The sequence below is a fragment of the Lipophrys pholis genome (genome assembly GCF_963383615.2).
Source record: "Lipophrys pholis genome assembly, chromosome: 5".
NCBI lineage: Eukaryota > Metazoa > Chordata > Actinopteri > Blenniiformes > Blenniidae > Lipophrys > Lipophrys pholis.
The window spans coordinates 3,865,054-3,889,086 of record NC_137628.1 but is presented as its reverse complement, the minus strand read 5'-3'; the positions used below and the strand labels follow the sequence as shown (position 1 = coordinate 3,889,086).

Genomic DNA, 24,033 nt, shown 5'->3' with positions numbered 1-24,033 from the left:
TTTGGGTTTGTTTTGTGAGCTACTTTCCAAAACGACTGCCAGCAATTATGTTTGGGAGGAAAGAAAAAAAAAAAATGTTTCCGAAGTAATGTTTATTTTTACATGTTTTTAAAACGTGGCCGACTGATATCGTTACACATCTCTGTTTATGCATTGAAGGTCGAGACGCCATCAAACCTTTCCTAAAATAAACAACCTCATCAATAACACGTGAACATCATGTGACCATGTTGGTATTTAACCTTTGTGTGAATTGTTCTGTTATGTGAAACTAAATGTTAATGCATGCTATTTTATTTTTTAATAATTTATAAATGTCTAATTTGCTTCTAATCTGAGTTTGTCATTTGTCATCACCTCATTGGCTGAATCATGAATCACAGGCAATTCTTAACATGTCAACTGTGGAATGAAAGAAAAAAAAAAATGCAGCTTTATTTTAGGAAAACCAAGATAACGGAGTCAAATGACTGAACATTTCAGCTGTCAATCAGGAAAATGTGTTTAGAACATTCTTCAAAAGTTCCTCTTTTATCAACCAAACTTGAAACGGAAAGATAGAACTTCAACGCAGGAAGTTTCTTGAACTTTTTCCTCTCCGGTGGAAAACTTCCAGCTCTCGGTGTGCGGCCATAACTTTTCGGCTGAAAGAACAAAGGGAAATTTATGTCGGGTCAAAGGCAAAAGATGGACACAAAAAAAACAAGGTGGATGATATTATCACCAAATACTATTATTTCTATCCTCTATCTCCAATTTAATGTCTTCTTTGCTAAATTCTTTTAGATTTGAACCTTTTGGAAGAGAAGTATTGACTGGTTTTACTGGCTAGTATTCCCCAGGCGTGTGAAGGCGTGTTGACTAACTTGAGGGAGGAAAGCTCTCGGATGAGACCACAGATCAGGTTTGTACCGTCCTCGTGATGACCGGAAGACTCTTTCTCCTTTTCCACTCTACATGAGGAGGAAAAGCAAAATGATGAATAGATTGAAATTTTTTCCATCACAAAAGCTCCACGAAACGTTAACATGTGTGACGTTCAGGTTTGTTGGTTCATAGTGTCTTTGCCAGTCCTTGAAATCATCCTTGAACGTCGTCACTGCAAAACTAAAATCTGAATCTTTTAGGGGAAATATGAATACAAACACAAATGTATGTTTTTAAATGTTTGTTTTTTTCTATTAAAGACACAAACACACAGGCTTTCGGAACGTGTCGCTGACAGTGTTTCCCACTGCACCACTGTGCCACCCCAGTAACAACCAACAAGTGAAAACAAGAAATGACACCGGAGGTTTAAGATGAGTTTTCATTGGCTGGATGGAGGTATAGTGGTGTGTGTGTGTCCTGTGAAGGACTGGTGGCGTGTCCATGTGAACTCTGTTTTGTTCATAGTGTGTAGAAGACAGTTGTTTAATCTGAATTTGAAATCACGTCGCGACAATGTGAAGCATCACAAGTTGAAGTCTAAGCCTGTCCTGCTTCCTCACCTCAGATCAATGGTGTTCAGCTGCGAGTCCGACACGTAGTCTGAGCACGTGGATCCCAACGGGTCCGTGGTGTGTGTGCGCTCGGCATTCGCAGAAGCCGGACCAGCGGCTGGTCCGGCATCGGGATCACTCTGTAATGAACATAAAAATAAGCTCTGCAAAAAGGTAAGCTTACAAGGAAACCTCGTTCTTAATCAAGACTCTTTGTAATCAGGACTCAGACAAGGGATACAACCACTATTTCATAAAATACTAAGTCAGACGAAAAGGTCAAGTAGTGAAAATCATTTTGTTCCTTTTTCTGGAAAAGTGTAAATGCTGTGTGAATGAGGCAGGATTGGATGAGCGTTTGGCTTCATCCTGTTCTCTCACAATTAATTAATGCATGAAAAATATTATTAATACGGTATTTATTTGAGGTTTGTGCAAATTTACTACGATTTGAATTGTATAAGTGTATGCTTCACTATCTTGATGACAATAATAAATGTTTTATATATATCACATGTTCAGAGCTGACAAGGAATGTTGTGAAACAGCTCAGTTATTTTAATTACTGAAATGAAGTAAAAACAAAAAACACTGTTGATATTAATGTGAAAATCCCAAACATGTGAATATTCAGCAATTTTCTTCAGTTACCTGAATCACCATGGGGCTATCAGTTGGATATTATGAGACAAAAAGTGCTGAGGGAAACGTAGAAAAAGCCAGTGTTGCAGCTGCTGCCTGCTCAAGTCTTTTCAATGTTATCAAGACCAGACCAGCAGCTTTGGTCTGATGTATTGTAATAATAGTTTGAAGTTATAAAAAGCACATGAATCCCCCTGTGGATTGGGGTTTTAAGTGCTCAGCCTCACCTGGTCTGTCCTCTCTGAGACGCTGGGCGTCGCTGCAGCGTCAGAAATCTCCACAGAGCCACAGTTGATGTCTCCCGCCTGAGTGTCTGCAGGTGAAGAACAAACTGCACCTGCAGGCATCTCTTCCTTCCCCTCTTCTTGTCTCTCGGTCACGTTATTCACTGGCGGGGCAGCTTCCTCGACTGCATCCTGACTGCTGCGCTCTTCTTTTGAACTTGTGTGATTAGTGACGTCCGAGTCGCAGCATCCGTTTGAGTTCTCAGCTTCAGTTACTTTCACCTGTTTCTCACGTTTTTCACTCTCAGTTAAACTCTGCTTGCTTTCTTGCGGTAGCCGGCTCGCCAACTGTTCCCCCTCCTCTTCTTCATTTTTGTCTTCTTTTACGAGCTGATCTGGCTTTGGTTGATGGATTTCTTCAGAAGAAACGGCAGCAGCTGGTTCAGCCTCACAGATTGTTCCCTCTGGATCAGACACGGTATCCGTCCCGCCCGAGGTAGTGGCTGTGATGTGGGCGTCCGTCTCGGAGCTGGGTGTCCACAAACAGAAAGCAGATATTTTGCTCAGCAGTGCAATAATCTTAAAGCTTCCGTCACATCAGGACGTATAGATTTAAAATGAACCTGTGAAAGTCAAGTTCCCCTGGAAAAATATAACCTTTTATGACCTTCCTTGTGTTGAGAAGTTAAAACCAATTAAAGTGAATTATACGTTTCTAAGTTTTATAATGACTTTGTATGTCTAAACCTTCAATCTGGGCCAGCACACTACCATAGAGTGAACGACACAGTCAGGACCACTGGCAGACTTGGACTAAATTAATTTTAGTTCAGGACCAACACAGCGTCCAATTTGATTTGGATTGAGCGGAACCACTAAAATAGCCTTGTATAATAATGATTGAAATGCTGATTGACATAATAATTTGCATAATAATAATTCGAATATGTTCACATTTAATTTGAAGAAGCTGGATTAAAAATTTCAATTTCAATAAAATATAAGTGAGTGTCCTGTATTTACGGCCAACAGGTTCTATGTGAATGTTGGTTAATCCCAAATAGTACTAAGTGCATTATTTGTCAAATCAGTTGAAAGATCTAAAATCCTGTCTGCCTGTGTGGAGTTGGCATGTTCTCCTGGTGTATGCACAGATTTTCTCCTCCCGCAGTCCAAAACAGATGCATCAGGGGTTTGGTTGCTGCCTCCTGCTGCAGCAGTTGTGTTTGTGAGTGTGTGTGATTGTCTCTCTGCTTTTGCCCTGTGATGAACTGGAAATCTGTCCATGTGTCCCCTGTCTTCACCCTCAGCTGGGATCAGTGCCAGCGACTCTTAAGAAGATAGATGGAAGTTGTTTGGCGAGTGTCACTGATATTCTGACTCAGGTCTCTGCTCCCATTGTTGTCTTGTCTATTTAAATTCAATAATGAAAAACATGATGAATTTGATCCTGACCTGTCAAGATCTCCACATTGGCCGGTCTGAGTCTCTCCAGGAATCGAAGGAGGCAAGGAAGGAAGGCATGGTGAAGGTAAACTCTCCTCTGCAGGTGTCTCACTCCTCTGCTTCTCAGCGCTCACCGTCCCGTTGTCACGTTTCTGTGGCTGTAAGAAATGGCTCCTCTCCTTCCCTGTCAGCCCGCACATGCCCATCCGCCTCTTCTTTTTGGGAGGTACCCCCACTGTGGACTCCTTCAGTGTTTCTTTGAACTCACTCAGGCACGAGTCACTGGCCTGGTTGCAACCGGCTTCTTCATTTTCCTCGGAGTGACTCTGACGGTTCACCGTTGCGCACAGTGGCTTCTCCGATGCAGCTTCACAGGATCCATTGAGTTCTTCAGCGATCTGGACAATCTGGAGGTGATCAGTGCATGCTGGATGTTCCTCCACAGCGACTTCTTCCCCATCCTGTCCATTCTTCAGCTCCTCACCATCAGCATGATCCTCTGAGACTTTGGGCTGAGAATCACTGTTGGGATTAGTGGCAGTCGTCTCTTTTTGCTGCGGGACTGCCTCAGTTGTTAAGTGGACATCTGTTGCTTCATTTGTTGCTTCTGTGTGCTTTTCTTCAGCTGAGAGATGTTGTTTTGTGAGACAGGACTGCTCAACTGCCTGAGCCTGTTGATCTATAACAACAAAACATTCCGGCAGACCGAGTTCCTGTAATACAGCAACCACACCATCTTTTTCTTCAGGGTCCTGAAATATATATATTAAAAAAAAAAAAAAAAAGTCTAAATTACTTGAGAAAAAGGGAAGTTATGTAATGTGTACACTTATGTATAACACAACTATTCATATTAAAACATAAATGTAATATCTGTTTTCAAGATCATTGCGCCAAGAAGCTAAACAACCAATCACATGACTACAGAAAAGGTAAATAGAGACTGTCAAGATCAGTTCAGCCTGAGCATCAGAGATGGAAACCAGCGTTTACAAAAATTGTCTGCCAACACGCATCAAACCTCAAAGCAAATAGGCTTCAGCCTGACACCACAAAGAATGCATGTTTCTGTTGTACCTTTTACGACAGAACAGATGACGAGCTATAGTCTTACATGTTTATTACGCCAGAAGGTCCTACTTTCTGATAAAGGTAACTTGGATGTTCTTCTGAAGTGTGTAGGTTTGTTGTGCTAGCAGGTAAAGTACGTAGACTAAGGCAATAATGTCTCGTCTTGTTTTGTCATTAACTGTTTGAAGGTTTATTACAGAGTCTATCATGAGGATGCTGAGTTGAGGGAGTTTGAGGGAAACTTCCCACTTTTCCCATGGGAATTCCTAAGTTTGCCAGTATTTTTCCCAGACATAATTTGAGACTCTTGACAGGAACTCCAAGGAAAAGTACAAAACATATCGGAGGTATTCTGACATCTTCACCACTACAGTTCAATTTCAGTCACACATATTACCTGTGGATGTTTTGTGGCTTCAACAATTTGAAACATTTCATGGTTTGAGTTCCTCTTTCTGGATCTGAGAGACCGAGCTGGCGCTCCAACCTCTAAAAAATACAAAGAAAATTTGTCTATTACATATTATCTCTTAACTTGTGATATCAAGAACGTGTATGTATTTAAATTAGGCTTTTAATAACCATCCACTTAAACTAGCTCATATTCTTTTAAATAACCAATATCATTTTTGTTTACCACAGCAGTTGATATTCGGCTTGACTTTGACCATCTCTTCTTTCTGAGGAAGAAAATATAATTATCAGTTTATGAAAATGTGAAACTTTTATCTAAATGCGCTAATTTAAAGGTAGCTACTAGCTAACTACAAAACACTTTTCCTCAAAACATCGGCTTACTTGACAAATTCACATTTCCTCCATGAATACGCACAAAGAGGGATTTAAGTGGGCTTCTGTGATTTAAAAATAAGTGAATATATGCTAATGAAATCAACCCGTATTTACTTTAAAACCGAGAAATTAGCTAAATCACATTTTCCCACGGATTTGTAATGACACTTTTACATACCGTCGAAATAATTGGAAAAATCAGAACTCGATGAGGTCTGCCCTGTCAACTCGTGGCGGGAGAGAGAAGTAAAACTAATTGAGGCGTGAGATTACCTTGATCCTGTCAGCATCGATTTTATTGATTTAATTAGAGACATATTTCCATCGCTGCAACATTGCTTAAAAGTCTTTTTTTGTCACATAGTCCTGCACATCTGTGAATTTGGATATATCCGAGGTGCTTTTGAACGCATCACATTGTAGAAGACGCGTTCATTACGTTGCAGTTTTACGTCAGTGATGGGCGTGGTGTGCGGCCGTAAAGCACGTTGCCATGGGAGACCCAGTATAGGAAGTAAATTTCAGTCCTTGTTTTGTTAGCTTTTGGATTAAAGTAGCACATTTCCGGTCACTTATCAACCCTGTCCGCCCCTTATTGTTCTTGTTTTGATAGCTTGGACTGAAGTAGCACATATTCCCGGCGACTGATCTGCCCTGTCTGCCCCTTCTTGGTCGTGTTTGGGCAGGAATCGACCCGAGCAGCCGAAACGCTGAACCCCTCGGCACGAAGAGCTGACAAGGTAAGCAATAAAGCAGTGGACGAATATAAACATATTTGTTCTAACCGTGAGCTGACTGAAGCGAATTCAATTAAATGTAATTAAATGTGGTGCTCGAAACTACACAGAGTGTCTGGTAGTGAAAACTATGCTGACTTAGATGCCCTCGTTTATCTAAGAACTTGTTGTTCTTACAATTGTCTCTCTCCTCAAAACAATCCAGCAGGTATTGACAGTCCATGAGTCGCAGTCGGAACCCCACTCCCCGGGGTCAAGGGGCAGCGCGAGCCAAACAGGTAGCAGGTGTCATCCTCCAATAGGAAGCCTGCGCATGATGTGTGCAGGTTATTGTGATTCAGCAGCTGTCCCCCTCACTGTCTGCCTCGCTGTGTGTCTCAGATGGGACTGCTCCTTGACCTGACGCCGGACGGAGGGATGGAGGATGATGGGAATGATGAGGACCTGGAGGCAGAGCTGCTCAATCTGGTCGGAGGTGGAGGAGGAGGAGGAGGGAGGCCACAGCAGAAGAAAGGTGAAGGGAAAGGTGAGGAGGACATGAGTTACAATATTCTGACAGCATCGTTCCTTTGTCAGTCTCATCCATAAACCAAAATCTAAAATATCAGTAGTGCATAAAATTGGGTTATCTGCAGATTGATTTTTTTTTTTTTTTTTACATCTGTCTGTTTTCATTGACCTGGAAGAAAAAAAAGCTTCTTTTTTTTGTTGACTCTTCAAGGCAGATGTAATATATTTTTAACTTGAAAATGTTAGTCATTTTCACGTTTGAAGAACTCTTCAACATTTCGGCACAATTGAAGCACAGTTAGTTCTCTGTCATGTCTGCTGAAGTAATCATTTTGGTGCACAAAGTTAAATAATATTGCGGATGAGTCATCAGTAATATTTCTATTCTTTATGATTTAATACTCTGTCTTTTTCTGTCCAGCCCCTGTTGCCATGGCTGAAATTGAGCGAATGGCAGCTCTTTGTATGAAAGATCTGGATGATGATGATATGGGAGATGAAGATTTGAATGATGAAGATCTCCTGGTAAAGCACACACGGCTTTTCATTCATTTATAAGACTGTGATCGATTATCAATATAAAGTTAGTGTGGTAGTGATGATGAAGAAACTGTCCTTGAATTTAATACACCTGCACCACTGGGTGGGAATGCTCATTGGAAATGTTTCTGTGATGCTGAACGCTGTAGAGGTCACAGAATTGAGAAGCCAGCTGATGGTCTTGACCAGGGTGTTGATAATCCTCTGGACCTACTTTTTATATTAACGCTGGTGTTGCAGTATGTCAACAGACTTTTGTGTTTCTCTGTGTAGGCAGAATTGAATGAGGTTTTGGAGGATGACATGGACTCGACTCCTGCTGCCACGCCTCCTGCCGTCACTCCAGCCGCTCCAAAAGTGAGCAGAACATCCCACCCTGCTTCTCCTTCTCCCAGTGGTGCATCTGGGTTGGAGTCCCGTCTGTTGGAGCGTATTGAAATGTATACAACAGCCATCTCTAATGCCAAGGCTGCAGGAGAGACGAGCAAAGTCCGGAGATATGATCGTGGGCTGAAGGTAAAATGAATGGGGGGAAAATGCGCATGTCTATACTTTCCTTTCGTGGGAATTCTTCACAGTAAAAATTGAAGTTATCCTAAAACGTACTATATGTTCATGGTGTTTGTCTTTTTCAACTCTAGACATTACAGTCCATGTTCACATCTGTGAAGAAAGGAAAGTCAGTTAATGAAGAGGAGATGCCTCCTCCTGTTGCTCTTGGCGGCACACCATCGAAAGCAGCAGCGCAGCCTGCACCGATCGAGGAACCAGAACCACCAGCGCCTGCACTGGTGCCCTCACCTCCGACCAATCAGAAACCCCAGAGAGAAGCTCCACCACCAATTACAAATTCTAAGCCAATGCTTCTGAGCCCTCCCCAAAATCCTGCTGCTGCCATCACTCCAGAAACTCCTGCTATATCTCCCCTCACCCCCAGCCAGCCTGACGCACGACACTCAGGTAAAAACATTGTATGTTTACAGGTTTGCTTGTTTTCTCTGTAGTGTCTTTGTCTTGCATGGAACAGCTTTAAGTCTTAGGCAATTTATTTTTGGACCCTGATAGTGTTAATCTCTGGGCCTGAAACCTTCCTTCATTGAAGTCTATTCATGTAAGGCGCTTTGGGGATGCTCAGGCAGCTGAAAGGTGCTCTATAAGTGAAGTCCATTTACCATTTCACCATTTACCTGCCTCCCAACCAGACCAAGTATCACAGTTTTATAGGAGAGTGTGTTTAGCCGTCTATGATGGGCTTGGAGATCAGTAGTTGCGATCAGTGAGGTGGAGATGGGAAACAAAAAGGGGGGTTGAGAGGATGTGAAAACTCTCCTGGTGTGGGAAAGCTCTGCAGGGGGCCTTGTGCCAAACCTGTGAAAAAAACACATTCATTTGGTGTCTGTGTTCAGTTCACCCCCCGCTGATGTTGCTCTAATGCTGAAGCTTGTAGTCTGCTTCATACCTGTCCCTGCACTCCTCCAGTCATTTAAGGGTGAAAATGCAGTGAGTTTTCTTTTCACATCATCCCGCTGGGGTTTGCAGAACACGCCTCCCTGGCCTCCACACTCCTCACACTCCTTGCGGACACAGGCTGCCTTTGAACTGCTGGAGCTTACTGAGATATGCCTGTGGACTGATTTACAAAGTTGGGACTGTAGTGATTCTGGGAGAGTCCAGGTGGCTGGATTCTGCTCACAGAAGCTGTGCATTGTTAGAATATTGTATTAGTATAGTTAATACTGCATCCCTTTGACAGGTGAATACTGTAATCAGGTAGTATGGCAGCAAATAAAATCACAGTTTGAGTCAGGTCATATGGACAAATGTTTTAAATATCGAGTTTCAATTAACCATCTGAGTATTTGATTTACATCTATCAACTAAATGTAAATTTGTTTTAAAGGTGAAATGTATTATATTGTTATGTTTTCTATCTTGTATATCCTTCGCTATGTGCAGAGCTGAAACAGGCAGTTTTGGCGAGACAGAGGGAGTACAAGTTAGCTGCCATACACGCCAAACAAAATGGTGAGATCGACCAGGCCAAACAGTTCTACCTCACTGCCAAGGTACATCAACAACTATCAGTTTTATCACCTGAGTGAATCTGTGCATAGCTGTCATTAAGCTTTCTGGAATAATAGTGAGTCTTATTAAAGTCGTCCCCAATGTCTGTAGAAGCTCGACGCCCTGCTGGAGGCGGTGGACCGAGATGAACCTGTAAACCAGGGCTTACTGCCTCCTCCTCCTGGTACGTGCAACCTCATGAATCACATTCTGAGGCGTCATTTTTTGTGAAAGTGACTTTTATTGGATGAAACTGTTCACGTTGATGAATGGTCACAGTTACTACTGTCTCATCACATGCAGGAGACGTGGTAGCAGAGCAGAGGGCACCTCCACCTCAGTCTTCATCCAGACATGCTGCCCCTGCTGCACCTGCTGCACCTGCCCAGGTGCCCACTGCTGGTAAGCCTCCGGTAGCCACACTTCACCACTGAGACGATGATGATCACTATGTGCTTCATGTTGATAAAGTGTTTGTTGGTTGTTGTTGTTGCCCTGTGAAGACCTGCCGCCTCCCAGTAGTTTGGCTGAAGCGCTGCAGCAGAGGATGGACATCTACAAGTCAGCAGCAGAGGGAGCCAAGAGCAAAGGAGACGATCGCAAGGCTCGCATGCACCAGCGCATTGTGAAGGTACACATCCATGGTACCACCAAATCAAAGAAGAAATCCCGTATTATCACGTTAGTTTTGATTGTGATCCATTCTGGATTTAGATGCATTTCTTCGAACTGTGTTGTAATGAAACGTTTTAATTTCACGTTTCAGCTGATTCTCAAAATTCTGTCATGGAGTTTACATTTATTAACTTGTGTTTGAAGTTTTATTTTGTGTATTATGGCATGCACAAACAAAGGAGTAGTTTTTGGCACACTTGACGTGTGTAGGATGTGGTCATTTGAGCATCAGACGGTTAATGCTGTGTGAGGTTTTTTCTTATCGCACTGATTTACTGCTTCTAATTCTTGAGTTACTGGAAAATTGTTTATTAGACTGTTAACTACTTTGATTGCTCAATTGATCTACCAAAATATCCCACTGTTAAATATGTTGTGGGAAGTCATTAAGAGATAAAAGATTAAAAAAAAAAACTTTGAATTAAATGTCTTTAGCAACTTGAGGAGATGAAACGGCAGCATGATCCATGTGAGGTATCTATTCTGCTTTTGAACGGGTTGGAACCGCACTGCTGACATTGATGTCCATGTGGGAGTTTTTTTTGTCTTTTCATGTATTTGTTTTGGTTATAAACAGAGATTTTTTTTTTAAATCCACACCAGGCTTGTTGTATAAAGTAAACTTTGGAGTTATTCCTCATAGTTTGTCGTTGTTTTTAACAGCAATACCAAGATGCCATCAGAGCTCACAAAGCTGGCCGTCCTGTCAGCTTGTCAGATCTACCCGTGCCTCCAGGTAACTTATTAAACCAGGCCATGTGTCCAAATTTGGCTTTCTATGAAGAAGTGTAAATGGATTCATGTGTGTGTGCTGCTCCTCTAGGCTGTCCGCCACTTCAGGGCTCAGAGGGGGGTCAGCAGCAGAACTTCATAGGAGCCCTTGAAACGGCCATGAAAATAGCAAATCAGGATCCAGACGCAGAAGATGAAGACGAGGGTGGACAAAGGGAGCCTGCCAAGGTAATTAAAAAATAAATAAAGACAAGAACCAAATGGCCAAATTATTATTTAACTGCCAAAACAATCTAATTGCCTCTGAATTAGATCAAGAAGTCCTTTGTGGATATTCCAGTGTCTGTAGCTTCTTTGGCAGGTTGTTAATCAGTACTGTTTTCTCCTGAACACATCCTGTCTGTCACGTCATTGATGTCGTCGCAAACATGTACATGAACGTTTAGAAATCTGTCATTTATAGAAATCCCATACTTTAAGACTTGACATTATCAATTTAGTATCTTGAAATCTGTTCATATCATTTTTGTACGTTGCGTCTGCAGCCTGGAGTGCGTCTGTCTGCCCATAAAGCAAAGTCTCCTGCACCTCAAGCCCCCGGCGGCTCCTCTGCTCCCAAACTGGGCCCAAAAGGTGTGTTCATACTGCTGTCTCTTGTGAAAGTGCCATGTGCGTGTGCACAGGTCAGATTACACATACAGAGTGTGACATTACGCAAGGCAAAGTTTCACTTCTTTCTCCTCTTGATTATCCTCACAGCCCAGCAGCAAGTGGATTTCTTGTTGCTAAGGCGACAGTCGTTTTTGCGTGCAGCATTGCGCTCCAAACAGATGAAGGTATGCCCCCTTCATATTTATTTAGCCTTTGCTTTGGATGAACTCCCTCTAATCGTCATATTTTTTTTGGTGTTTCGACCACCCGGCTGCCGGTCCTTGCTTGTGGGAGGACGTCGATGTGGTTTAATTGGTGTATCTGCTGGTTGTTTGTAGGACATGGCGGGAGCAGCGCAGCACCTCAGACACGCCAAGGGCCTGGACCCCATGATCGAAGCTGCCAAGTCCGGCCTGCCTGTTGATATCACAAAGGTAGTAAACCTTTCCAAAGCACAAAATAACCAGATAAAGACAGACGGATTTTTGTTTGCAGTTTATGATTTGTGTGTGTTGAGCGTGTCGTCGCAGCAGCAGCTGAATGTGTGAGGTGCGTTAACACCAGACAGAATGCGCCTTAAATAGAAGATGGAAGGATACATGGAGTTAAATCAGCTGGTGTGTCTGTATTGCTGTGTGTTTGTGTGTATTTTCAGCATCATTTTAATATTCATATCCCATTGGATTGTCCTTTATTTTGCTTCACTTTTATTTAACTTTGCTTCATACTGCAGTTCTAATATACTTTTCTTGCTCAGAACCACAGTGTAATTACCCAGAATATTATGCTTGTGTCTCTGTTAGTTTGTATTTTTGTCCATCTGCAGGATATCACATGAACTTAATAAGAGATGTTTATTTCCAGGGGCTTGACAGACAAGAAACAGTAGCAACTGATTAGATTTCACTGCAGGTTTGATGTGAAGTTCCCCAAATCCAGAAACACAACCAAGTATATAACCAGTTTAACTGATAGCTAAAATATGTCATCTTTTTCTCTATATTTATGTATTTCTTCCCAACAGATCCCCAGTGCTCCGGTCAGTGAGGAGGACTATGTCCTCGCTCGCTCCCGCACCTCTCCCGTGTCCCCTCGCTCCAGTGAGAAGTATCATGGCCTCCTGGATCTGTTGCGAAAGCAGTATGAGGTCAGTCTAATAATGATCAGCTGGAATACTGATGGTATATTTATTTTATGAAACTGGCCATCACATTTATCATTGTGAAAGAAAGAAATCAGTTGCTCTATATTCTGTAGTTATTAGCTCATTTATGTTTTTCTGATCCACATCCTCCTCTGTTTGCAGAAATGTCTGGGCTTGTCTCAACAGTTCACATCAATGGGAAGCGTGACTGAGGCTTTAAAGTAAGTTAGATGGTCTCTATTTGCACATTTGTTTATTTATGTGTGATGTTTGTATGTATGATGAGGTCTGGGACGTGTTTTTAAATGGGTTGAATTCAGTTTTCACTCGCGTTCAAAAGGTTAAAGCTTCTAACTTCAGTTAATCGTTAACTATTTTCTATCACATGTGCTGTTACAACTCATTAAATTATCTTCAATTTTTCTTCATCTAAAGTATGTACATGTCTTCATAGTTATAGTGCACTCACACAGTGATTTTTCTTTTTCCCACATTACATTCGTGCTCATCAAATACGAGCTGCAACTTTCATGTCACGCTGCATATTTAGCACATTTTTCTTCACAGGTTTTTCCGATTTTCCTACATACATTTTCCCTGTCACATATTTTGCATGCAAGTGTTTTTTCTACATTATTTCAGTACCATAAATAGTGCTATTATTGTCGTGAATATATAGTGGGGTAGATTATGGCTCTGAATTTTCCCAATTTCAAAAAGCTGTGTTTCTATATCCATGGCGTGGAGCGTTTCCGTGCGGAGGTCTGATGTGTGGAGTTTGAGGAGTCACACTGTCGAGGTTTGTGTGTAAACTCTAAATCTCTGTCTGTTTACAGGTTTGAGAAACTGTCCGGGGAGTGCATGAAAGATATAGAGTTACTGAAGGACTGCTACGCCAAAGGTCACCCCGTCCCCAAGTGCCGCACGGAGGAGAGGACCCTCAACTCTGTCAAGTCAGCAGCAAAAGCAGTTCACATCTTAATTCATCACCCGTTCTCAAAAGATGTTTTATTGGATGGCGTTGCATCTCAGTTAATCTTTTCATGTCACTTCTTTTGTCCAGTACAATATATCTCATTTAGTTGGTGGCGTGGAAATTGGCCAAGTCTACAGTTGTTTTGAACCCTGTGAAAGGCAGAAGCAGAATAGACACTTTGTCATTTCTTTCACCTTCACGTCATTGTCGGCTGGAGCCAAGAGGCCTTGTGTTTTCAGATCGTCCACGCAAACATCTGTTCTGCTCTCTTTAGTGCAGTACCATAGTAACGTCTTTATCTTTCAGAGCTGACACTCATATTCACTCTCATTGACATGATTGGTACAAACTGACACTTTGGCCTCAGGCTTGATCCATTATTGTGAGTGAAATATCTCATTTATTGCATTCGATAAACTTTGGATAGTCGTTATTGTGTCGGCTCGTGAAGACCATCTGCTCCTTGTATGTGTCGTTAAGGTTAACATGAACATGAAGGGTTAACTGCCGAGAAGTAATTTTCGCAGTTGGATCAAATTATTAACTCTTTTTTTTTTCTTTCTTATTGATTATATTGATAGTAGATACATTTTAATAACGCCTCATCAACTTCTTCAAACAGAGGGGTCACACAGGGCTTACGGTGGTTTAACGGCCAGCACTCGTGCAGCACAACAAAACTGTTCTCGGTTCGAGTCCGGCTGTGAACCTTTCTGAGTGGAGGTTGCATGATCTTCCTGTGTCTGCGTGGGTTTTTCTCCTGGTACGGCTTTGTACTGTTTCTTCCCTCAATCCAAAAACATGCGATTCAGATTAATTGGTGGCTTTTGATTGGCTGTGAATGTGTCTTGTTTGTCCTGTGATGGACTGCCGAGTCAACCCATCCAAAACGTCCTGTGACTTCACCAACCATCAGCTGGGATCAGCTCCAGCTCTTAGGGACCCTAAGTTGGATAAAGTAGTACAGAAGGTGGTTAAATATGGTGTTTAATCAGCTGGCTTTGTTTCTTGTATCTTAGGCTCAGAATATTAAATATACCCTTTTAGAATATTAAACATCAGAGCAACATCAACGCTGATGGGTTATGAAAAACAAAAAAGTGAAGAAGTGTGCAAATACAAATCATAGAACTGCTGTGTTGGGGTAGATTACATGTTTACATGCGGGTGCATCAAAACTCTAAAATGTTCAAATTATAACAAGTTCATAGTTTTTTATGTTTGACTTCATGTTGTCGTTCCAACTACCTTCTAAATCTAGTCACTTCATGTCAAATATCTGACGTTGGGTTAAAAGCAGGGCACAGCTTGGATCATGTATAAACAACTAGAATCAAGTTGGCGTCTCCAAAGAGCCCAACACATCCACTGTTGTAAACGTCAGGGTTAAAATACCCTGAGAGGAATCAACTCTGACTTTAACTTCTTGATGTGAGGGAATGATGCTACCCTGATGTTTCCATATTCCTGCAGATGGACAAAGATATTTATCCAGTAAATTAGATTTTTAGATGATACATTTTTTTAATATAGAATAAAAATATATTCATGTTCTGGTTTGTTGACCAGCATATTGCTCAGATGTTTTATTATTTGGAGGATCCCTGATGTAAAGGTACTTCTGAAGTCAGGTCAGTAATCCAATACAAGTATTGTTCAACAATCTAAAAATGTTTTATCAGACTCTGGTTCTTTATATTTGATGATCTCCAGTTGCATCTGTTGTTTACAGTTTTTCGTGGCGGAGAGTAGAGCTTTCCTTGAGTGTTGCATGAGGCAGAGTGAGTCATTGTGACTCAGTTTTATTCCCAGCTCTCAGCACGGTGCCTGAATCATTACAGCAGTCGTTCGGCTCGCGGCGATGCGGACTGGTCACAGTCTATCACCGCTGATGATGCCTCTGAGTGGTCGTCACTTCTTTTGTGTTCTCTCGTAGGATCTACACCAACCTGACCCCCAGCGACCTGATGCTGTACGTCATCCGAGGCGTCAACCTTCCAGCTCCGTCAGGTCCTGAAGGCATCTGCATTGATTTAATGACCCTGTCAGTCCGTGTGCACTCACCACCGCTCCCACCCCCTCGCCCCTCCCCACAGGTGTCTCGGCTAATGATCTGGATGCCAGCGTAAAGTTTGAGTTTCCATTTCCCAGCACGGTAAGAATATTTCACGCAGGGTGACCGCAAAGGATGAGCAGTGTGTGTGTGTGCATAGTAATGTGTTCTGATGAAATAAGTTGTGTGTGTGTGTGTAGGAGGAAGCTCAGAGGGACAAAACGAATACAGTGAAGAACACCAACAGTCCAGAGTTCAAAGAGCAGTTCAAACTCAACATCAACCGAGCTCACAGGGGCTTTAAACGGGTCGTGCAGTCCAAAGGCATCAAGTTTGAAATCATCCACAAGGGGTAATCATTCAGTCCGCAGAGGAATGCTGCAAGTGTCATGTCTGCTGTACACTTGAGTAGTTTTCTCTTTGCTCCGTGTGTTTTACAGAGGCCTGTTTAAGACGGATAAAGTTGTGGGCACAGCTCACCTGAAGCTCGAGGCTCTAGAACACCACTGTGAGATCAGAGAGATCATCGAGGTCGGTGCTTTGACCCTCAATGCATCCACGCAGGCGCACACCAGACCTCTTAAACAGTGTGGCATGTGTTTGGTGTTTTTGCAGGTGATGGATGGACGAAAAGCCACAGGTGGAAAGCTGGAGGTGCGGGTGAAGATCCGAGAGCCTCTGTCAGGAGTTGATCTGCAGCCTGGGACAGAGAAGTGGGTGGTTCTTGAGCCGGTCTCATCGCTTTCTCCTCCAGAGAAGCAAAAGGAGCGGGTGAGTCGAGTGGCTAATCCACCTGACTGTCATGGTGATATGAACTGTGTGAGCTGCATGAATATCAAGCAGTCGGTGTGCTGTAAACGGATTATCTGAAACCTCATCAAGAGAAAAAACAGCACTCGGCTAATCAAGGTGTACCATAAATAGAGCGCTTTCTTCTTTTCCAGTGTTCACACAGCCACTTTTCCAGGTAAAGTAGGAACATTTGCAGGTTTTAAACAGAACAAACAGTCACAAATCACACAAATATTTTTGTTTATGCAAATATAACACAATAAACGCCCCTTGAATTGAAACATGGACACTTATGACTCCTGTAACAGTCTACATGTGTCCATTAAGTGAAAATCTCCACATGTCTGAAACTCACTGAATAGATCAGTGACATCTTATCCACAATAACATTTACCGTGAAACGGAAAGAAAATACATTCCCACACAGTTTTGGTACTATTTTTATATTCAGTTCAGATCAAGATACAGAAATTGTACAATTGTCTCATCTATTTTTGTTTTCTTCACTCATGTCAAATGGCTCATCCATCACTTGCATGAGTTTCCTAATTCCTCATCCAATAGACAGTTTGACTTCATTCAAGCTCAATATTTAGAAGATATTGTACGTCTGGTTTTTTGCTTCTTTTTTTTTTTTCTCCAGTTTCTCCTCACAATCTAAAAACACACATTTTAAGTGAATGGGTGACTCTGAATTACCTTTAGATGTGTGTGTTGTTTGTCTGTCTCTCTGTTTGTCTTGTGATGGACTGGTTGATGTGAAATACAGCGGTTTGGACTGAGGATTTATGGATTATTAGATACTACAACCAGTCAATATCGTCCGCTGTGTAAATTCACTTGGTAAATTTCATGTAGTAAAATAGTTCTGAGCCGGCCCGTCTGGAGAAGATGTTGAAAGTATGTTGTTGCTTTTGTAGCTCCTTAAGATTAGAAAAGTTAAAACCCCTAACCCTAACCCATACTTCACCGCTCAGATCATGTACACCTTTTCAGGTAACCTTGTTACTAAAGAAACTCTACACAGCTGAATTAATCCCACCACTACAGCTGTCAAATTAAATTGTTTCTCCGTTTTTAAAAGATCTAACGTCGACTCTGTGTTTGTTTACAGGCTCCGTCTCCACGGTCTAAACCCAGGCATGAAGCAGCCAGCAGAAGCAGTCACCCCAACACCTCTCCTCCTCAGTACAAGCTCCACAGCTTCAGCCTCCTCAACTTCGACAAGGAGAGACTGGAGAGGAAGGTAAAAGTGTGCATCTGTGCAAACTGACACTCTGAAGACACGACGGTCTCCTCACACTCATTACGCTCGAATCTCAGATCGCAGAGTACCGGAAGAATCGTCGGGATCCCCCGTCTGACCTCATCCATCAGCACAAAGAGGTCGCACACAGGCTGCACTGGCAGAAATCTCAGCTGGAGAGAGCCTCTCCTGCTCTGCTGACAGGTCTCACACACACACACACACACACACACACACACACACAAACACGCTGCAAAACGGCAGAATCTCCCTTTTTGGTGAAGATTAAACCCTTTCAAATTAAAAAAAAATATACAAATTTCCCTTCACTTTTTTTTTTTTTTTTAAATTTCTCATCAACACATCCTGCCAAACTCTTTGCTAATAAATTAAAAGTTGGTGAGATACTGGAACTTTTTTTAAAAACACATCTGAAACATGTGGAGTGTTTAAAACATCTTTGTACCTCAGATGTTTGTTTTTTTAAGTTGCTCTGATGCTGATGAAAAGTATTAAAAACACTGTAATGGTGTTTTGATTACTGTCACAGGTTTGTTCACTTTAAGAAACACTTTTGAAGTTTTTGGACAAAGAACAAAAAGGTGCAGAAAGAATGTCTCCATTTTAACAACTGACACAATTTTTGCTGAAGATAAAAAATTGGCTTCTGTTTTTCCTCTAAATATAACAATTAAAAGGACTTTAGCAGGATGACCGTACATACATGCGTGTATACACCACTAACCCACATCCTATATGGACCCCATGTGACTTCTCTCTTCTTTCACAGAGTATGAAAATGTGCTGCGCCGCTTCGTCCAGGGACTTTCTGAGTCCGTGAAGAAATACTCAAGCCAAGGCAACAGGGTGAGTGCAGGCCACCAGCTTCACCGGTTCACACACGGCGCCGTGTGTCTTTTCTCATGAAACGTTTTCACCTTTTCACGCAGGATGCTGCCAAAGACGCGCTCGGCAGGATGAAGATGGTGGAGAACGAGGTGAGCGGGGGGCGGCTGTGTGGAACTCACGCGTGACCTTTATGTGTATGAATCCGGATTATAGAAGTTGCGTCCGTCTCGTCTGTGTTTCAGCTGGAGACATTGAGAAGGAAGCGCACCGGATGAGAGGAGGAGTGAATAAGCGGCGGTTTGGCTGGAGTACTGTTATCGCTCTTTCGCTCTCACACACACTCATATGCAAACACTACAGTGGCTACAGTTGGCACCTTTAGCATGATTCCGCGCTGCTCATGTACAAAACAACTGCATGATCCAGTCGGTCGCTCCCATAACCTGCATCACATTCGGCCACGTGAAACAAATACTAATACTGTACGTACAAAGGGAAAGCATTAAGCTTTGTAAAGAGGAAATGGAGACTTAATTGCACTTAAAGCAGAAAAACACTACAGAAAAATGATCCTAAACTGCAACTTTGCAAACTGTTGTTCTAATCAATGATTTGTCTTTTTTTTTTTTTTCTAATCCTGATTATTAATTTTGAATCAGCTGTTTGCAGAGTTGTTCTACCTTTGACCCCCGCTCAGAGCTTTTCGTGCCCACAGATGACCAACAAAATGTGTGTGTGCTCTGAGCTGTGTTTAACCAATGAGCTGAGGTGTTTTTAACCCTTTCCCCCCATATTTTATGTGTGTAATGAGCTTAATCTAATCTGTCTGCTCCAGTGTTCCCAGATTACAGTAATCTGCTCCGTTTGGAGTGCTGTGATATGGGAATAAAAAAAAAACATGGCTTCGGGGTGCTGCTGCCTCCATCTCATAATGAGGGATTAGTGTTTATGTCACCAAGGAGACGACTAGATGAGCCGTAGAGTCGCCTTAGGGGGCAGGGAAGAGGGGATGTTAACAGCCAAGCCTCAATGTGGCATAAGCTGAGCTTTGCTAAAAGATTCCTGCTCCGTCTTCTTCATCAGCTGTTTCTTCTTTCTTCTTCTTGTTTTTTTTTTTTTCCCTTAGATTAATTCCTTAGCATATTTTCACTCTTAGGTAAACACACTGCCCCTCCTGAAACGGTCACAAATCTTCAAGAACGTCTGAAAGCAGTGTGTGCTGTCACAGAGAGAGTGAATTCCAGCTGCTGTGTCGGCTGGTGGCCTCTCACAGATTTAGTTGGATATAGTTTGTAAAGTCTGACTCTGTCCCGCCGAGCCTCCGACTCTGAAACGTCCGTCCACAGTGAGACTTCCCAGTATGTGCCAGTGTGGTTGGGTAATTGCTCATTTCTATTCACGTTTCTCCACAGACATCCCTGACATTGGTGTCCTTCTCCACTATTCACATTGAGGTGAAATCCAGACTCGGCTATGGACGTTTTGTTTCTGCTTGACAAATATAAACACTCCGCAAATTAATAATCTACCACAAGAACACTTCTCGCACAATTTCAAAGCCTGACGTGCGTCACTTGGCTGTCATGTACTTTGAGCTCTTATTAACCCTTTATCGGGCAAGTGATGAGTTAGTCATACAATATATCTGAAGATGAAATTAAAAAGAAGCTCAGGCATGGAAATATTACATCTCCAAGTATTTCAGTCAGGATACGTGACACTCTTCTTTTTTTTTTTCTTCTTCTCCTCCTCCTCATTGGACGACCTGCTAACCTGAGAGCAGAACTTTCTGTTGATCCATGGATGTAGCAGACTACTTTAACCACGTTCCCCTTCATGTTTATGTCTCACTTCTCAGTTTTCAGGATTTTTTTTTTTTTCTTTCAGTCCTGTGATTCGTCAGATAATCTTGCACTTGCAATAATCCACCCACTGCCACACTCCATTAGCAAATAATCCTGGTTAAAGTTGGTTCTTCGTGACTCTGTGGAGCACACACACACACACACACACACACACACACACACACACACACACACACACGAGACAAACCATCCTCTGAGTGTGTAAATGTGTCAGTGCTTTTGCTCACCTGATGGTTTTTGAGCAGGAATGTTTAAATAAATTTCTCCCTCTAATGGCGTTACTGCCCTTACAATCTGCGCAGTTCATTTGAAGTACAAAACAAAGCGTCGAGACTTGATCTTTCACAGATTTGTGGATGCTCTCAGTGCTCAACCGAACTTAATGTGCAGGTAATAAAACAAGTCTGCATGAATGTTTCCCCGCGGTCCACTTTAAATGCAGTTTGTTTTGGAAAGTTCTGAATTACGACAGATTTTAATAAGGTAACCTCAACAAATTGCGGTGATTCATTGGATTACACGACTTATGTGATTTTCAGGGGTCTGCTCACAGTTTTCATGGTTTGGAGAAATGAATAGAACTCAGCTACTCACCCAAGTAATTGATTCAAAACTATAATCCTACAATTATTTTCCAGTTGAATGGTTTCCCAAAACCCCAAATAAGCTCTTCAGATTGTTTACTTTGTCTCATAAACATTGGAAAAACATGGAAATATCCAGTTTACTCTCCCATCATGACATTTACAAGATGTTAACAAGATAGTTTTTCCATATGTCCCATGTTATTTGTTACAGTCTTCAAATAGTCGCAGGCTCTTTGTTCGTCTGAAAGCAAGTGCAGCTGATGTTAATCTGACACTTTGGCCAAGTCTAAAGTGAAAATGGTGATGATTAGCAGATGAGTGACACACGACAGCTTGCAGGTAAATCTGAGTTGATTTAAAACGTTCAAAACCTCACCGTTTTGGTTGGCGGAGGGGCAGCATGATTTACTGCGTGAAACCTCGATATGACAAAGTAGCTCTGATGAAACTTTATAGCAGCTGCATCACAAAAAGTCCTCCAGCTCCCACTTTCCCACTTTTTTTTTTCTTTTTTTTTTTTTTTAACTCAAAGCTTTAACACACAAACACACTCCTGCCACATCACCCCGCTCATCCAATAACCTCATGGCCTCAGAGGCTGCCCTGTTGCCGTGGCAACAGGCTCATCAGCATTCAGCGTGGTATGTGGATGATCAGGTCCCGGCAGAGAGACACGTTGTTAAAGTTTGTCCTGCTGGTGACTCACACTCCTTCCCCACATATCAAACACACGTATACACACTCCTTATGGGTTATTCACTCGTTTATTCGGGTCTTGTCGTTTATGTTGTCTTTTTGTCTTGTTTAAGCTCATTTTAAAATGTTTGGTGGATTGTTTATCATTTCTTGACTCTTGTTTCTTGATCATCTATTGTTGAACTTTTGGAGTTTTATTTTCCATATTTTAAGTCATAAAAGGGCAATCAGCATAAATGTAATGTTTATATATATATACAAATGGTAAATATTCAGCATACTATGCTTGGTCTCTATTTTTAAGTGTAATGATGATTGGTGCGGCTCAGAGTGGGAATGTATAAAGGCCTGATTGTTCAGGCTGTATTATCTCATGTATGAGGTTGGTGGAAACAATAAAAAACGTGAAACAGCAGCGACTTTGAGCTTTTTTAATACACTTTTTTCTGCGTTATACTCGCAATTTTTACAAAAGTTTCTGGGTGAAATATTTTAGAGAATTTATATCAGAATATAATGCTTGTGGGACTACTTTTATACGCTCCTATCGGAGCCACAAAACAAAGTAAATTCCAAACAAAATGTGCACATTTTGATTTTGTTTGTTTGAAATTCTTTATTTCATTAAAAAAAATAAACAGTCTTAATAACTAAACTTCCAATTTAACACATTTTGAATGAAAAGGAGCAGAAGAGAAGATCACTCTTATTATATCTGACCCTTAGTTGCCTTTCAATCGCTTTACATCGGTCTGTTAATGTTCAACGTTCTAAGTATTTACAGATTTGCAGATATTTTTAAACATTCTATGTGCAGCATTTACAACATACAAAATAAAAAATTGAAAAATATAATTTTCATGTTTTCTCCAATCAAATATCTAACCTTTCATATTATTTTTATTCAAACTTTTTTAACATTGCAGAATTCAATATGTCACATTTGGTCATGTGACATATTGAATAATATTTCACCTTAAGGCCTCTTCTGTTTTGTGACCCTTCTCAAAAATGTTCACCAATTCACAACTTTACTGCTTGTTTCAAAGATGTGAACCTTGATTTGACCAATTTTACATTTGCTAGAACTACTTTTTTCCAGACAACTTTATTGTGTTTTAAAAAGCACTTTTCAAAGTCCACCACATTACCCGCCTTCTCGTCGTCAGATGAGTGGACTGGCTTTACATCCATCCAATATCCACACGTGTTTTACCTGCTCGGTTCTGTGTGAGGTTTCAGAGAGCTGGAGCCGGTCCCAGCTGAAAGTACAGCCTGAACAGGCCACCTGTCCGTCACAGGATCAACACCGAGAGACAATCGCCTTCAGCCAGTTTGAAGTCAGTGATCCTACGGCACACGTCCCGACTGTTTGGGGAAGCTGGAGAACAAAGCTATGTCACTCATCCGTCCCATAGTTATGAGTCCTTCTGATGTCTTTGGCCATCTGAGTCAAATCTGCAGGGAATATGTTTATATAACTCCTCGCAGCTGGAGGGAAATCACAGAAGATTCCAAAAAAAAAAACTAACAAACAAAACATAGATAAAATCTTGTGTTTTTTTAACATCCATGTTTATATTCATGAATTCTATTTCTTTCCCAGGTAATGGTTCACCTCTAATGGGAGGAAACCAAGAGGTTCCTCAACTGGCTCTAGAATAGCAGCTCTATAAACTCCTCATCCTCTTTCAAAAGATCTTTATTATGAAAGGTTCTCAATTGCAAACTATTTAGTTTTCTGATATTTATATGTACTGTGCTGCAGTTCACCTTGTCACGTTGTTCTACACAAATAAAGGATCCAACCGTCTTATATACAAACGACTATGAGAAAAACAGGATTCAAATAAAGTAGTACTGTCTTATTTTGTTGAGTATGAAAACAAAAACTCTTATGTCACATCTTCGCTTTTGCAATTAAAGCTGCACAAACAACTGTGAGGTATGTAGGTGGGAGTGTTGCACTAAGATAAGGAGTGAAACAAAAACCGTCTGACAAAACCCGACTTCTTTGTTCTGACGGTGCATTTTTACTTTAACAGTTTGTTTTTTTTACAGCCAGTGAATAAAAAGGCTTCAGCAACAACGGCTAATTTAACAGAAAACCAAAATGGTGAAAATGTCCGGCTGGCGGTCGCGTCAGTTTCACATAATTTCATGTGACATTTATGCAAATGTGTTGCAAAAGAAAAAGCAGCGTTTCAGCCACGTCATTAACACATATGAGAATGGTCGGATCGCATATTAACGTGTTGTA

At 41.6% G+C, this 24,033-nt stretch overlaps 1 protein-coding gene across 1 annotated transcript; it reads left to right on the top strand.

Moving 5' to 3' along the window:
- Positions 1–6,157: 6,157 nt before the first annotated feature.
- cc2d1a (coiled-coil and C2 domain containing 1A) lies at positions 6,158–22,181 on the top strand. Its single transcript, XM_080463452.1, has 28 exons — positions 6,158–6,396; positions 6,599–6,671; positions 6,775–6,919; positions 7,325–7,428; positions 7,717–7,959; positions 8,085–8,403; positions 9,400–9,509; positions 9,619–9,691; positions 9,811–9,909; positions 10,011–10,138; positions 10,846–10,918; positions 11,006–11,142; positions 11,460–11,547; positions 11,674–11,750; positions 11,904–11,999; positions 12,590–12,712; positions 12,872–12,930; positions 13,546–13,662; positions 15,622–15,695; positions 15,782–15,840; positions 15,939–16,090; positions 16,179–16,269; positions 16,354–16,509; positions 17,645–17,776; positions 17,854–17,980; positions 18,567–18,643; positions 18,727–18,774; positions 18,868–22,181. The coding sequence occupies exons 2-28, from the start codon at positions 6,615–6,617 to the stop codon at positions 18,898–18,900; spliced, it is 2,997 nt and encodes a 998-aa protein (XP_080319578.1). The 5' UTR covers positions 6,158–6,396; positions 6,599–6,614; the 3' UTR covers positions 18,901–22,181.
- The last annotated feature ends 1,852 nt before the right edge of the window (positions 22,182–24,033 follow it).